Here is a 16924-nt window from a genome sequence, read left to right as displayed (position 1 = left end):
CACTTTTAAAATAGCACACTTCAGGAGGGACCAAATCTGCCTTGAGGCTGAGATGAAGCTGGGAGGTTAGAAGGGCTACCTGGGCTTTGTTTAGCAGAGCGGGTCAGGGAAGTGGAGACAGTGTTAGGGACCAGCTAATGCATGAAGCTCCTATCTCCAGCACTCATTCATGTTCGGACCACACTGGTGTTTTTTGGAGAGGATGGCTAGGCTTAAGTGTGTCCTGCATATGCATATGTATATATACAATAATACGATCTACATTAGGTGTTTGGTTCGACTGGAAAACTCACTTCTTGTTGTTGTGACCCACGTATCGAACTGCTGCAATAATGAAGGCTATGACTGCCACTCCTCCAATGGTACCCACTATAACAGCCATCAGGTACTTCTCTGGAAATAACAAAAAACAATATTTGAAATTAAACTGGATAGGAAAATGCAAATGTGGATAATGACCATGACTATATAACTAGAAATAATTGGACTAAATTTGACTCGTGTGAGGGTTAAGTTAGAATGCTGTTACCTCATCAAAAACATACCTGAAGTTGTGTTTTATTTCATTCACATTCACATTTCTTATTTTATTCATTCTTGTAAGTGGAATAATACCAATCCTAAAATCTTTCAATTCAATTCAAACTAAAATATTGTTTTAAATCATTAGAAAAGCTTCCAAAAAAGCATGCTAACTACATGTTATCAATTTATAAAGAACAAAAATTTTCAATCTGAATCATTTAATTATCCCTATGTCTTGTGATCTTTGTGTATATTGTTTTCTTTTATATATGTTTATATGAATGTGTATGTATATATGCAATAAGTTTAATGAAAAAACGAATTGTTTTGTTTCATTTGCACATTTGAGTAATTTTTTAGTATTAGTCTGTCCACATCCCGTGCATCTGCTCTGTTCCACCTTGTGATGTCATGAAGTGGTAGTTTTCAAGTTAACAGCTACATTTAATTTTGGTCCAATAGCGATAGAAAGAGAGCAATTCCAGGGCTGAAATCAATCAAATGATTCTAATGAAGGTCTGTGTAGTTTAAAAACACAGTGGAGCATTTTCTGTAATAATACATGACATCACAAGGTGGAACAGAGTGTTCTCTGTTTTCCTAAATATGCAGAGTTTGTGTTAAACATGTGTGACTCAGACGAAACACAACTTAAGGTACATTTATGATGAGGAACAACATTATAACATAGACCAGAAAATCTTAATTTGGGCCTTTTAAATCTTCTTTTCAAAACAGCCAGTCATGCTGCATTCCCGTTGAATAAAATGATTCTAACACGCAGAGGCTTGAATGCATGCGTTCTCTCTGCGTTCCATTGTCAAAAGGTATAATTTGGTGACATCTAGTGGCTGACTTTGACATTACAACAACTAAGTTCAATTTTTTTTTTTCTTCCTCCAGGTGGAATTAGTGAGGTTCTTTAAAATAAATACTACAGTGAGGATCTCACAGGTATTTTTTTATTTTTGTTTTAGCATCCATCATTTTTGTGATATTAAATGTCATTTAATTGAGCCACATTTGTTTTGTTTTGTTTTTGTTAGTTTTATTTTTGTGATCTATTTTTGTGATCTATGTTATAATTTTTCCTAATCAGTACATTATAAAAGTGAAAAAATGCATAGCACACTCTGATGGCTTAAGTCCAAAAGCTTTTTATTTTTTAATAAAATTCTGGCAAAAAAAAAAAAAAAATTGTCAGATATTCTTCTTGCATTGGACCACAGTACCACAGTTTGCCATTCCTTGCATTTGCACCTCTACAAGAATGTTGTTGTGTGTTTTCTGTTTCACTTGATCCTAATCAATACATGCCTGGATTTTTGTTGTGTTTCATTCAAATATGCTTGACATACAAACCCTGAATAATTAGGCTGAGTTCTTAAACTGAAAACACTGTTCCACCTTGTGATGTCATGCAGTACAAGAAGGACTCCACTCACTCACCTTCACTAGAATCATCTGGATGATTTCAGACCTGGAATTGGCAAGGTCTACAGGATTAAAGGTAAAAGGAAGCTTTTAACTTGAAAACTATCACCACATGGCATCATAAGATGGAAAAGAGCATTTTAATAAATAATAATAAAGGATTACTCAAACATGTGTGAATGGAACAAACTGTTAGCCTCATGAGCTTCATTTGACTGGAGCTGAACGCTATGGATGACGTCACACTCCACTTGAAATCCATTTGTTTATGCAGTTTATTGTTCACCCCCAGCATGACGTCACTGCAAAGTCTGAATTACATATACATTTATCTGTGTGTTACGTGTCATTGTAACAGACTCACTCTCCTGCTGTAGCTCCAGGAGGATGCTCTCTCGTCCGTAGGCGTTGGAGAAGCTGCAGTGAACATTGACAGCGGGCCCATTGTTGTCACTCCTCTCCCCCTTCTCCCTGAGCTTGATCATGGCGGTGGAGGTCTGTCCGTCCGTGCGTGTAGTAGTTGTAGCGGTTGTCTGTCTCATTGATGGTGACGTTGAGGTCGGGCAGGTAGAACTCTATGGTGGGCTCGGGGTTCCCTGTGGCTATACACACGCACTGCACTCCCTCCCTCACCACGGTGCACTTGGACTCTTCCAGAAGGACTGGGGCATCTGGGGAGGGAAGAGATGAAGAGGTCCTATATTAGGCAAAATGAACTAAGGTGTATTGTTTTCTAGTGGAGAGTCCGCCAAATACTTTTCTTGTGGAGATGTTAGCGTTTTGTCTGGAATGGTATGGTATGGTGTTAAACTTTTCTATCTTCATGGAGACCAAACCAGACCAAGTTACAGGCCAGATCTGTGGAAAGGCAACCCCGCTCACAGTCAGGATGCTTGTTTTTGTAAGTATTTTTGAGCTATAAAACCACCTATAATGTAATACATGTAAGATAGAGCTGTTTAATATCATACTGTGGAACATTTCAGGAAGACATCTCCATAGAAACAAGCAGGTGATGGACCCTCCACCAGAAAAGTTACACCTTTAAGCCATGTTCGAATCTTGTTCATCAAAACATACCTGGAGTTGTGTTTTGTTTCACTCACACATGTTTGAGTAACTCTTTGTTATTAGTCTGTCTACATCTCCAAAGCTCAAAATGTTCTGTTCCACCTTGTGACGTCATGTAGTGGTAGTTTTCAAGTTAAAGGCTACCTTTCCTATTGAATGTGTATGGAGTTTAAAAACATACTGGAGCTCTTCATATATTATCACATGACGTCTCAAGATGGAACTGTGTGTTTAAGAGAAGAATTCAGCTTAAATATGCAGAGTTTGTGTGTTAAACATGTGTGAATGAAACAAAACACAACTTGAGGTCTGTTTGTGATGAGGAAACATTGTAACATAGAACAGAAATATGTGAACATGGGCCCTTTAAGTGGGACTAAACTCCTCCCTCAAGTACATTGCAAATGCAAATACAGCTGCTGTGACTGATCTATCCACTTTTCAATCTCCGCCCCTGCAGTCAGGTGGTTGGAATCAGAAATACCTAGTTGTGATCAGTGCAGTTCTGTGTGATGTCATGTAGTACCTGAACTTGTACCACTGACCACTGGAGGGAACTCGCACTCAGTTTTGATTGTTTTTGACGACAAAGCTGCAAATGGACCTAGTTTGAATTAAAATGGCCAAAAAGGACTGGGAGACAGTAGTCTAATACTAATACTATTAAAACACCATATGTACAGTTTAGCAAAAGAAAAAACAAACAGTGATTTACTGTTTTGTTCCAAGGGTTTAAGAATCACGTCTGCCATCAGGGAGTTTGTCTCAACTGTTTGCTGTGATTTGTTTTCATTAAAAAATGAAATCCACCAGTTTGCTGAAGCCAACATCCAACAGAATATCAAAATGATAAAACTAATTTCATTATTGTGCATTGTGCAAATGGGAGTTGTAAAGAGCATAAAGAGATTACAATGCTGCAACTATAATCAAAGAACACACTGTAGTGTCTGATGATCTCTCATTGTAAGAGGTAAAAAGCTGCGCACAGAGAAAAATCCAATTTCTAATTCAAATGATAATTGACCATTAGAGATGACAGAACCTTGATAATACCAGCTCTTTGCTACATGGGGGATGCTCCTGTCATATTCTGTATAACTCTGTGGAGCACAGACTGCTATCAATGTTTTGATGTTATTTCTGAACCACACTCACACTCCACGGTGATGTTGAGGGAGGAGCTGGCCCGGCCGTGCTCGTTCTCAGCCAGACAGCGGTAGTGTCCATCGGCCTGGGGGCTGATCTCCTTCAGCTCCAGCACAGAGAGCTCATCTGCTGTGATGGTGCCCACCAGCTCCCCATCTTTCAGCCAGGTGAGGGTAGGGGCAGGGCTCCCCTGGGTGCTACAGTGAAGGGACAGAGAAGTTCCTTCCACCACCGTCATGGACTCATTCACCACAGGCTCTCGAGGAGGATCTGTGAGAAAAACACAGATGTATGTAAATAAATAAATAAAACATATTATTTGAACATATTTGGTTTCCATACATGTCATCTGTTTTCCCTTTATGTCAAAGGAATAAGAGTCTGCAGAATATCTATGGAGCTGTACATTTCCATCGAAATTAGATTTTCACAATAATAATAATAATAATAGTATTCAAAGCTTTGAGAGTGGGTTTATAGAGATTTAAGAAAGATTCTGATGCATTATTATCTGAACATTATGCTGGCACAAATATTGCGACCTTTTAGCTTGTGTTCTGCTACATCCTACACACTCGTTATTCTCAGAGAAAAAAAAGAGCTCTTAGCTTAAACCAGTGATTAGGATTTTTGTTTTCTTAGAAATGTAGAAATGACATGCATTTCCATCAGGCAGATGTGGTTAGAAACACGTCTACATTCTGTTTTTTATTAATTCATGTATGTGCTGATAAGATTTTCAATATTTGTATTTGATTAAACTACATTTTGCAAGAAAATACTGATAAACATATGACCAAAAAAAATCACGTTTAATTGAAAAGGTTTGAGATTATGAGAAAAAGAAGAATTTGGAAACCAGTTTGTAAATAAATGATTAAGAATAGACAGAAGTTGACGTTCACTGATATAATAGGACATTTTTTTGTCTAGATTGGACAATGTCTTTAGTTTCTAATGTGTTGAGAGCTAAACCTGAAAATGAACAAAGCAGTTTTGCCAGTAGTGTCTGCCCTTAAAGTTGGAGCTTCAGTTGGTATTCTTGTCAGTTTCTGGGAGTTTAAAGATTTATAGCTCTGCTGGTCCATCACAGGATCCCCAGTACTTTCTGTATTTCCCAGAACAATTTTTGTGTTTTTGTTTCAAATCCACAACATGATTTATTGTTGAAGAGAAGACGGTAACTGTGTCTGGAGCTAGTGGAGCTTCTTCTGTCCGTGTCTCTCATCCTAAGCACAAACAACTTCAGAGAAATACTGGAAGAACTTCAGTGAGTGTGAGAACAAGGGAAAAGTGCTATACAGTTACTTTAATACCATGTAATAACACCAAGTGTCATTTGGTAGAGCTTTGAAATTAACCAAATTTTAGTTGAATTTTTGTTGTTTTCCTGATGAGGTCCTAGTACAGAATGTTGTGTCCTAATAAACCTTTATCACAACGGCCAGAAGTGACGCGTTGTAGGGTTTGTGGAACTTCCAGTTTATGGTTTTCTGTGGCAAAATGTCTGTGGAAAAGTCTCGCGTATTCTCCACCAGCTAAATAAATCTGCTAGCCAGGTTGGCACCACCTAGTGCTTTCGCTCAATTTCATTTCTCTCCAGCGACTAGGTCAGGAATCGAAATACACTAGATGGTTCACAAAAACGTGAAAGTGTAAGTACGCACACAAGGCAGTCAGCGAAGAGCTGTACATTCTGTTTCGGCAGTGATTCCTGAGATCAAGAATTTAAAGCCAATCCAGCGATCCGGTTCCCAATTTTGGCCTCACCATTTTTGATTTACTTTATTTAATATTTGTGATGTAATTGTATGATCGCTTTTTAGGACTAGAGTTTCTCACAAATGTAACTTGCCAGTATTTCTTTTACTTATTTTTTTATCCAATCCAAAATAAAAATAAAAAAAATCAAAGAAAACATTAAAAAAAATCTCACAAGATCATTTTCAGTGTGCGTGCACAATCTTTTCTTCAATTTTCTCACGAAATTTTGTGTAATAAACTAAACTAAAAACTCCCTTGGTGTCTTAGATCTTTGCTGCAAATGTTTTCACTGTGAATTTTACTATCTGAATTTTGACTTTGAGAGTTTGGAAAATGTTTGTGCTGAATATTAAAACCTCACTCGCATAGTTAAATCAGAGCACCGGATCTTGGGGAACTGAGCTTTCACCATCACTGCCCCCACCCTCTGGAACTATCTCGCTCTTCACATCAGGAACTCAGCCTCAATAAATATCTTCAAAAAAACAACTCTAAACTCACCTTCTCCACAAAGCCTATCCTCACTACATCATTGTGTTACATTATTGTGAAGCATCTTTGAGTTACTGTGAAAAGTGTTGTTGGAAGAGTTGGAAAAATTCAAATAGAGAAATCTCAGCAGCATTTAAAATTCAAAATCTGATGAAACAATTCATCTTCATATACTGCCCCATCCTATCAGGTATAGACTAATCTAAAGACATACTTTTTGCATTGACTTTTAATCCAATGTAGATCATTTAACTTTAAATGTGCACTATCTAACTTTTTGGTCATCTCGTTCATAGAGGTGGGCAAAAATATCAATAGATCATATCGTTTAATGAGATGATACAGTATCGATATCGTGACCTGCTGTATTGATATATCTCTAAGAGTATTTTTTGGTATATGTTACTAAATTATTTTGTTGCAGCGCTACAGTTTTGTTGCTCGTTTATGCAACATATTTGACATTTTCACTGTTTTTATGTCTGTGTTTCATATTCACTTTGCACAAGAAGTGGTTCAACAAAGACTTTTAGTATCACATTGATCTGAAATATCATATCGAACTGAAAGTGCACTGTATCGAGGTTTGTATCGTATTGGCACTTCTTGATGATACCCAGCCCTACTGGTTGATTCTATGGATATGTCATTGCTCTGCCTGGAATGTTCCACAGTCTGACATTAAACAGCTCTACCTTACATTCATTTGATTACAGGTGGTTTTACAGCTCAAAAATACCTAGAAAAACTGTGAGCGGGGTTGCCTGCCCACAGATCTGACCTGTAATTTGGTCTGGTTGGGCCTCCATGAAGATAGAAAGGTTTAACGCCATACTGTGAAACATTACAGACAAAGCAATAACATCTCCATGGAGATAGGCAGAGGTGGGACCAAGTTGATGTTTTGCAAGTCTCAAGTAAGTCTCAAGTCTTTGACCTCAAGTCCGAGTCAAGTCCCAAATCAAATACAGGCAAGTCCAAGTTGAGTCTTGAGTCACTAGCCCATAAGTCCAAGTCAAGTCCAAGTCGTCTGCTTTGAGGTTCAAGTCATTTCAAGTCTTTAAACCAAAGTACTAAATATAGCTTAGATTTTTGCAATTTATATAATTTTTTAAGATAAATTGTCTTTATAAACTCATAGTATATTTATATATGAGTATTTATAGAGTATATAAGAGTTGTAGAAATTTTCCTTTTTCCTTTTTAAATGTCTTGACAAGATCTTAGTGTGAATCATTATGGTCAGAATAGAAAGAATTCAGATTTAAAAGTGCTTCTCAAATCTTCTGAAGTCACAGGCCTCAAGTCAGAGTCAAATCCCAAGTCTATGACCTTCAAGTCCAAGTCGAGTCCCAAGTCTTAGTCCATTTTATCAAGTCAAGTCTCAAGTCCTAAAAATAGTGACTCAAATCTGACTTGAGTCCAAGTCACAACTTGCAAGTCTCCACCTCTGGAGACAAGCATTTGAGAAACCCTCCACCAGAAAAGTTACACAATGCACCTTTAATATTTGGTGCATTTTTACAATCGTGTTGTCTTATGTATACACTTACCTGTACAGCACCTGGTCAACTGTGGTTGTGTTGACATTGAAATTGACAATGGCTGAGTCTGATTATCTACCCTAGTCCCTAACTCCTCATTCACTCCATAGGCCCAGACGTTAGTGGACTCATTGTCAGAGAGGTTCGGACACACACATCACTACTTTTGGGCAATGTGGAATCGATTTTTTAACAGCTTGAGCTCAGGTAAGTGATTAAACCTAAGAGTTTTATTCAGAATCAGGATCAACAGAGCCATAAACCAGAACTTTTATCTGCTTCATTCAGTCGCTGTTGTTTTCCTGATTCTCTCAATGTATTGTGATCTGTATTGACCGCTCAGTGATCACGATGCACACTACTTTTCAAGGTGCATCGTGAGAAATTTTGAGTGCATTACTTTTTCACCAGCTGGACATTTGGAAACCACTAAAATGACGTGACCCCAAAATAGTGCCCTAAATAGGAAATAGTGTGAACATCCAGACACATAGATAGATATCCTCCCAAACGGAGCAGCACTTACACTTGACGGCCAGGTAGAGGGAGGTGTTCATGATACCAAATCCATTGTCTCCCACACAGGTGTAGATGCCCTCCTCTGCGGGGGTCAAGTCCTCCAGAGACAGGGACAGGTTGGACGCCGTGTCCCAGAGCAGCTCTTTGTCCCCGAAGAGCCAGGAGATGCGAGGGGCCGGGTTACTGTCCACCTCACAGTGCAGCGCCACAGAACTGCCCTCCATCACCTCCGAGGACACGTTCACCCACACCGAGCGAGGGGCATCTGCAACCAGCACCAGAGACGTCAAAGAATGCATCATGCAAACTCCACTTTATCGAGACAAGATTACAAATTCAGTAGGGCTGCACATTTAATTCTAATCAAACTGAAATTGCAGTTTGAATGGATGTAATTAGCAAGTAGCAAAGGTAAGATGTTGAAAGTAACAGTATGTAGCTTGTGCTCTTACAGTTTTTTTTAAATTACCTATAATCACAACTGAACCTTGTTTGCCAGTGCCTAAATCTGCAGTGGACACATGCAAGTTTTTCTTTCTCTAATGGAGCTCAACAGTGACTGCCAGCTCGGGTCCTGAAAGTAAATTTTTCATCAATTTCAAATGTTAAGAGTTCAAAAACACCGCAGAGTCTAATCAGCTACTTTCTAACTAATATCCATAACGCAGATGTTTTAAGAACAAAAAGCACATTTAAAACTAAAGATTTACATTACAGTTTATACAATTTTAAATAAATGTACTGGTCTTGTGGTCATTAGTTTCCACATAGCTGATTAGCCCTGAGGAAGCTTAGCCAGGCTGGCGCCACCTGGTGCCTCCGTTCAATTTAATTTCTCTCCAGCGACAAGGTCAGGAATCAGAATACAGTAGACGGTCAGTTTGCAATAACCCCCGAAGTTGTAGACCGCATACTGGCCAATCACTGAAGAATTATTGTGAAGCCATTGCCTGGGTCCCTTTTTATGGTAAAGCACAACAGTAAACAAAGCGGTCGAGATGGATGTAGATGAAGCCATACATTCTGTGTTGGCAACGATTCCCGAGATCAAGGATTTAAAGCCAGATCAAAGAGAATGATTGGTAAATTTTATCAAGGGGAAAGACGTTATTGCAATTCTTCCTACGGGATTTGGGAAAAGGTTAATATACCAGTTAACTCTGTTAGCGACACATTACATATGTTACTATTAAATAGCAGCGATTTGTTAAATAAAAAAGTACCTGCCTACCGTTGATCAAACGGTTTCCACGAAATGAAACCGGTTGATGAATCAGGATAGAGTAAGCTTGCATACTTTTAATATTATTTTCGGAAAGTCTAGGTGGTCACTGTTGAGCTCCATCGGGACAGCATAAATCTGCAGTGGTAGATATTTAGATGGTTACAAATCACAGTTAAATATTTTTCCCAAATTGTTCAGCCCTAAAATTAAGTGCCACTTTACTTCAAATGCATGAGACTTTCTAAGCCAGAGTACAAGGTCCTTAGACAATAGGTTGCAGTCACAGTTATTTTTTTATAATGAAGGTGCAGTTGCTTAATTTACCTAGATATGTGTGAGCAACTAAATATTTCTTAAGAAAAATTATATTATTACATGGTTAAAAGCTAAAAAATATATATTTCGTACAAATGGGCAATCCACTTATTTCTTATTTGCATTTTTTTCCACTGTTTCTCATCATTTTTTGCAGAGGTGTATTTCAGTTTTAGTTCTTCCCTCCCACACTCACACTTGACGTCCAGAGAGATGAGCCTCTCGTACACCAGGGTGGTGTTGGGGTAGGTGACCCTGCAACCCAGCAGCTGCCCGTTGTGCATGGGTCTGGGGGTAAAGGTCAGCGTGTTGGACAGTACAGCTGAGTTGCCCTCCTCCAGGTACTCGGGGCTGAAGGAGGGGTCGGGCAGGTAGTCTGTGTACAGCCACTCAATCTCAGGGGTCATATCGGGGCAGTTATCTGGAGCGTAGCACGTCAGCTCCAGACTCTCATCGCTAACAATCTCCTCTGGGACGTCAATGTTGGGCTGATCTGCAGGAAAACAACACAGTAGTATTCCACGTACACTGTACTGCATACAACCTGGTAATGCATGATCTCCCTGTAAATGTGAAAGCTTGTGGATGGGTCCAGGCCATGGACTCTATATATAAATGGACATGACTAAGCCGACGCTGTTTTTAATTAACTTTACACTGAAAAAATTGTCACTCCTCTCTCTGTAACTGCTGCAGGGAGCCTCGTCATTTTGGTCTTAAAATGTTTGTACCAGCCCGGTCTACATGATCCTGGTGTATTTATTTAGCTATTTCCATAAATAAATTCCTATAACCATTCGAATCGTGAGCTTCATTTGACTGGAGCTGAACAGTGAACTGTGCTCAGCACAAATGAATGTGTGGTTGTATTTTCAATGTAATGCTATCACGATTTAAAACTGATAGTGTCTATAATGTTTCTTTTAACTGCGCGGGGAGATGACGTTCGATTAGTTTCTTTCCGTTGTCACGCAACGCTCATAAGGGAGAACAAGACAAGACGGCAAGACCAGCCACAAGGGAGTTGGGCCCCTCCAAAAAGATACTAGTACTTCAGCAATGTGCAGCATTTTGGCTTCAGGCACACATTTGTTTACATTTTCCAGAAACTAAACTTAAAACCACATGGCTCATTTGCAAAATTGCTATTAGCGCTCTTTGTGTGGCTGATGCGTCAGCTTCTGTTGGACTAAAGACACGACTCAGTGGATTATATGTGTTCTCTCTGTGAGAGAGGATGCTGACGGTGAGTCTGTATAACAATTTGGATACTGCCCAACCCTAGGATCTACCTCTGACCGGAGGCTTGAGAAGGAGTTGGATATCTGTGTATTTCCAAGATAAGTTTACCACAACATGCGTTTACATTTACTTTTACTTACATTTGCCTATTGAAGAAACAACATTCTTGGGTATATCTGTGAGCATCTTGCTTAGTTAAAGTGCTTATACCTGATCTTAATTGTTCCTGGTTGAGATGAATTGTCTTTATATCATGCCTTGTATTGTAAATGTAGATAACTGAGAATAAATCAGTAACATCATCAAGAATCATGGGAAACATCTGCCTGACACTATGCCAGACAGTCAATTCTCTGTTATGGTGCATTTTCAAGAGCGAGAATACAATTTTAGGAGGCTGGAGATGGATGAGGCCCATCTGGAAACAACTGCACGAGACTAGACATACACATGGTAGAAAGGAATAAGTGGGCAGAGCTATTGTTCAAACTTAAACAGGTTCTTCACTGAAGGTTAAAAATCAGGTACAGGCCCTTTAAAGTCCTATATTACGCAAAATTGACTTATAACCAAAATGTTACAAAGCGCACCTTTATCATCTCATACGAAAAAAGCAACAAGTTAACATTGCAAAAGGACCTACCCAAAACTTTGAGCTCTGAAAAGTCTGGATACGTGTACATGTTGGCTCCTCCGAGGTCTGCGCGGAAGTAGTATCGGCCTGAGTGCTCGGAGCCCACATTATTGATAAGCAGAGTGCAGTTTCTCTGGTGCAGATCTCCCAGCAGTTTGGTGCGCCCTTTGTAGCTCTCGTGTACAACGTCTGTGCGAGATTTGTAGACTACGGGAGGGAAGAGCTGAGGGTAGGGCTGCCCAAAGTACCAGATGCCATGGATGCCTCGGTACGGCCTGATGCCCGCTGGGTACATGAAGGTGCAGGGGATCACCACACAGGAGTTAGTCATGGCCGAGATGTCACGAGGTAACCAGACATTCCACTGGCAACTGGCATCTGCAACACAATCAGCTCAAGTCAGACTCACGTACAGGATGGAGATGGTCAAACTATGCTTCTTCTGCTTAGTACTCGAGAGAAAACGAGATGCCAGCTCTGGTCAGAATATATTGTAATTGTGTCCTTGAGCAAGACAAGATTGGCACTACCAGTCAAAAGTTTGGACACACTTTTTTTACTTATGTTTCATGACTGTTTACATTGTAGATTCTCTCTGATCTGAAGGCATCAAAACTATGAATGGACACATATGGCGTGTAATAAACAAAAGGTAAACTAAAAATAATTCAGAATAGTTTTACCTTTACCCCTGTTTGATCACTACTTTTCATTCTTGGCATTTCTTGACCCTGACACCTTCAAGTGAGACAACTTTCTCCGCGGGCTCGGCGTTCTCCCTCTCACTCTCAAGTCCAAGATTATCCCTGGTTTAGTCCTGGTTTAGACCTGGTTTAGACATGGTTTAATCCTGTTTTAGTCCTGGTTTAGATATGGTTTAGTTCTGGTGTAATCCTAGTTTAGACTTTGTTAAGACCTGGTTTTGTCCTGGTTCAGTTCTGGTTTACTCCTAGTTTAGACCTGGTTTAGCCCTGGTTTAGTCCTGTTTTAGTCCTGGTTTAGACTTGGTTTAGACCTGTGTTAGTCCTGGTTCAGTCCTTGTTTACTCCTGGTTCAATCCTGGTTCAGTTCTGGTTTACTCCTGGTTCAATCCTGGTTCAGTTCTGGTTTACTCCTGGTTTAGACCTGTTTTAGACCTGTTTTAGTCCTGGTGTAGTCCTGATGTAGTCCTGGTTTAGACTTGGTTTAGACCTATTTTATTCCTGTTTGAATCGTAGTTCAGTTCTTGTTCAGTCCTGGTTCAATCCTGGTTCAGTCCTGGTTTACTCCTGGTTTAGACCTGGTTTGGTCTTGTTTTAGTCCTGTTTTAATCCTGGTGTAGTCCTGATATAGTCCTGGTTTAGACTTGGTTTAGACCTGGTTTAGTCCTATTTTAGTTCTGGTTCAAGTGTTGTAGTCTATGACTTATGTCCTGTAGGTGATTATGAACGGTGTTATTGTTAATAACATGATTCTGCAAGCATTTTGAGTAAAAAAAAAAAATCTAATATTACAGACTTTTACTGGGCTGGCACCTTTATGTTCATACTGAAAGTGAGGGTTTTTTGTTTTGTTTTTTTTAATAAACAAACAATCTTTATGACACCTTTGTGTATTTCAGCATGTCAACTTGTATATATGGCTTTTGGGGTGGAGGTGGACGGGATTCATCACACCGATGACGTCACGAATCACGTACCCACACTTAAAAAAAAAAACCTTAGAGCCTTAGATGGGGTACAGTTAGATATCTATAAAACATAATCATTACTGTATTTTTCGGACTATAAGTCACACTTTTTTCTTGGTTTGGGTGGTCCTGCGACTTATACTCCAGTGCAACTTATGTATTAAAATTTTCACACTGACAGCCCCGAGAGGGCGCTCTAGGCTTGCGTGTCAGTATCTGCTGCTCCTATTACTTCTGTACCTCTGTCACTTGGCTCTATTGCTCATGTCTCCTGCAGAAAGAGCAGCTGTCTTGCTGCAAGTAGGGAAATATTCATCTGAAAACGGAAATCGAGCAGCAGAAAGAAAGTCTGGAGTGAGCAAGAAACTTGTGAGGGACTGTTGGAAAGCGGGGATGGAGAACACAGCTTCAAGGCAAACGGGCAGGGGCGCCATCCAACTTTCCTGAAATCAGTGAATGGATTGACAAAGCCTGAACTTCAGTGACAACCAAAACCATCCTGTCGGGATTCAGAAAGACCAGAATAGTTCTAACTGGAACTGATGCTCAGTGGCGCTCTGTTTAACTCATGGATCTATGGAGGTCACGGAGTTGCTCAGAAATGACATTGAGGATGAAGAATTCAATGGATTTAGTGATTTGGAGTGAGATGGAGAGTTTGGTAAACTTATGTTCTGTTGTTTCTGCTATATTTATCTGAAGAACTGCTAATATGTTATGTTAATGCCTATTCAGCTTGTTGTTTATTCTATTGTTATTACTACAACTTGCCTTTCAAGATGAAATGTTGATTTCTGGTCTCTGATTTTATAAAATAAATTTCCCCCAAAAAGTGCGACTTATAGTCCGATGCGACTTATATATGTTTTTTTCTTCTTCATTATGTATTTTTTGGCTGGTGCAACTTATAGTCCAGAGAGACTTATAGTCTGAAAAATACAGTAATCAAATTTGAGTTATTTAGCACAATAGGTATAGTTCCTTGGCGATGTACTTAGACGGGGGTAGAGAGCTACTGGTCGCTCCCGTAAAGTTAAACAAAATCTTGGACTGGTAGTTTATATATAATTCTGCTGTGGCTCCTGAAATAGTGTGGGAGTGACTGAATACAGCCACACGCAGCAGTCTAAAGAGAGTCTGTATTCACCTCTTATGACGAGCAGCAGTGGGACGAGCAGCTCCAAACACCACATGGTCCCTCTCAGTGTTGCACCATAGACGTCTGTAAAAGCACACATCCTGTCAAAAACAACACGTCCACTTCACAGGAAAAAGCCAGTGTTCCTCAGGTCATATTTACAGCACCATGACTCACTACTGCCTCTGTCAGTCTGCTCTCATCTGACGGCGCACCAGCTTTGAAAACCAGCAGCCTTTTATATCATGTTAAAGGTGCACTGTGTAACTTTATGGTTGGGGGTCTGTTACCTGCTTGTTTCTGTGGATATGGAATTACTCTGCCTGGAATGTTCCACAGTATGACATTAAACAGCTCTACCTTACATTTATTCAGTTACAGCTGGTTTTAATATACCTCAAAAATATCAAGAAAAGATACGGAGAATGAAACGGTCCATGTACCATTCATTCTTTTGAATTTCAATTAAGAATGAAAAACAATAAAATGAGAAAACAGCTGGTTATTTCATTATTCCACTTTACTGTCCAAAAAATAAATAATAAAAAGATTAATCTCTGTTTCCAATATTTAATATTTAAGTTTATTTCAAATAACACCAATCAAAAAACCGTCTCGGTGCCTATTTTAATTTGGATATTTTATTCTCTCTGGTTTATTTGCCCTGGAAGTTCTGCTACTAGAAGGACTTACTTGAAAAATTGTTGCCATTTTGTGGACAAACATGTCGTCTTCTTTTATAGCGACGCATTTATTTTCGCATCCTAGAAAGTCATTGTTGAACTCCAGGACAAGAAACAGGAAGCAGAGATAAACTCTCCTTTGTTCAGTTGACTCCATAGAACTATAATAAAAATATTTTTTTAGTAGATTCATGGTTGACACTGCAGCAGAACTTCCAGGGCATATAAACCAGAGAGACGAAAATATCAAAATTAAAATAGACAGCGAAGCTGCTTTTTGATTGTTGTTATTTTAATTAAACTTTAAAATTAAATCGAGGTTGAAATCTGTTTTTTGTTTGACACTAAAACAAAATAATGAAATATCAAACTGTTTTCCCATTTTATTGTTTTTCAGTCTTAATTGAAATTCACAAGAACGAATGGTACACTGACCTGAAACATTCCAGACAAAGCGACAACATCTCCATGGAGAAAAGCATTTTACAGACCCTGCACCAGAAAAGTTACACAATGCACCTTTAACAGTTTAACCCTAACATTATGAATGCCAGTCTTTGTTATTATCTAATCGAATTTAAATTTCTGTGGTGCTTTTATACAGTAAATGTGAAAACAGGTGTTACCAAATATAGGCCATGATACTACTCTTTTCCAATCTATGGATCTATGGAACAGTCCCGCCCACTCTGGTTCCGGAAGTACATTTTCCATTCATATTCCCCATATATTTTTCACAAAATTCAAATATTACACTATTTTCTGATCTATTATATCACAGACATACCTGGAGTTGTGTTTTGTTTCATTCACACATGTTTGACACACAAATCCAGCATATTTAGGCTCCTTCTTGTAAACAAAAAATGCTCTATTCCACCTTGTGATGTCGTGCTAATGCAAGAAGTGCTGCACTGTGTTTTTATTAAACTCTATACAAATCCGTGTAACATTTGTTTTTCAATATAAAATCAAAAATAAGAAAACGAAAAAACTAAATTTTCTTAATTATTTGTCTCCAAAACTAAAATGAAAAAAACGGATAACGATTCGTTTTTTCATTTTTCGATTTTGTGTTTAAATGAATAATGGAAAATGGCTTCCCGTTTTCGTGATTTCAACTGCGATGCCAGACTTTTGAAAGTCTCAGTCCTAAGCCAGGACTAAATCAGGACTAAAACAGGACTGAACAGGTCTAAACCAGCTCTAAACCAGAACTGAACCAGGACTAAATGAGGTTTCAGTCCTGGTCTCAGTCCCAGTCTGGTCCCGTGTGAGTCCCGATCTCAGTCCCTGTCTCAGTCCTGGTCTGGTCCCAGTCTGGTCCTGGTTTCCTTATCACCCAACAGTCTATGCGGGCGCACGTCCTGGCCAGTCCCGACACTCCTGGTTCAATAATGGTTTAGTCCTGGTTCAGTTCTGGTTTAATCCTGGTTTAGTCCTGGTTTAGTCCTGGCTTAGGACTGAGACCAGGACCGGACAAAGACCAGGACCGGAACTGAGACTGGGACTGAGCTAGG

The 16924-nt window shown here is 39.2% G+C and overlaps 1 protein-coding gene across 1 annotated transcript; it reads right to left on the bottom strand.

Moving 5' to 3' along the window:
- Positions 1–289: 289 nt before the first annotated feature.
- On the bottom strand, positions 290–14801 carry mag (myelin associated glycoprotein). The gene is given in 8 exon segments (XM_055164102.1): positions 290–393; positions 2324–2466; positions 2468–2630; positions 4189–4449; positions 8506–8763; positions 10235–10531; positions 11924–12292; positions 14731–14801. Coding segments are annotated over 8 exon segments (1641 nt in total). The 5' UTR covers positions 14777–14801.
- Between the last annotated feature and the right edge of the window lie 2123 nt (positions 14802–16924).

This window comes from Boleophthalmus pectinirostris, unplaced genomic scaffold, assembly GCF_026225935.1.
Source record: "Boleophthalmus pectinirostris isolate CB_2022bp ecotype Guang Dong unplaced genomic scaffold, ASM2622593v1 HiC_scaffold_6, whole genome shotgun sequence".
NCBI lineage: Eukaryota > Metazoa > Chordata > Actinopteri > Gobiiformes > Gobiidae > Boleophthalmus > Boleophthalmus pectinirostris.
This window is presented reverse-complemented; position numbering and strand designations above follow the sequence as displayed.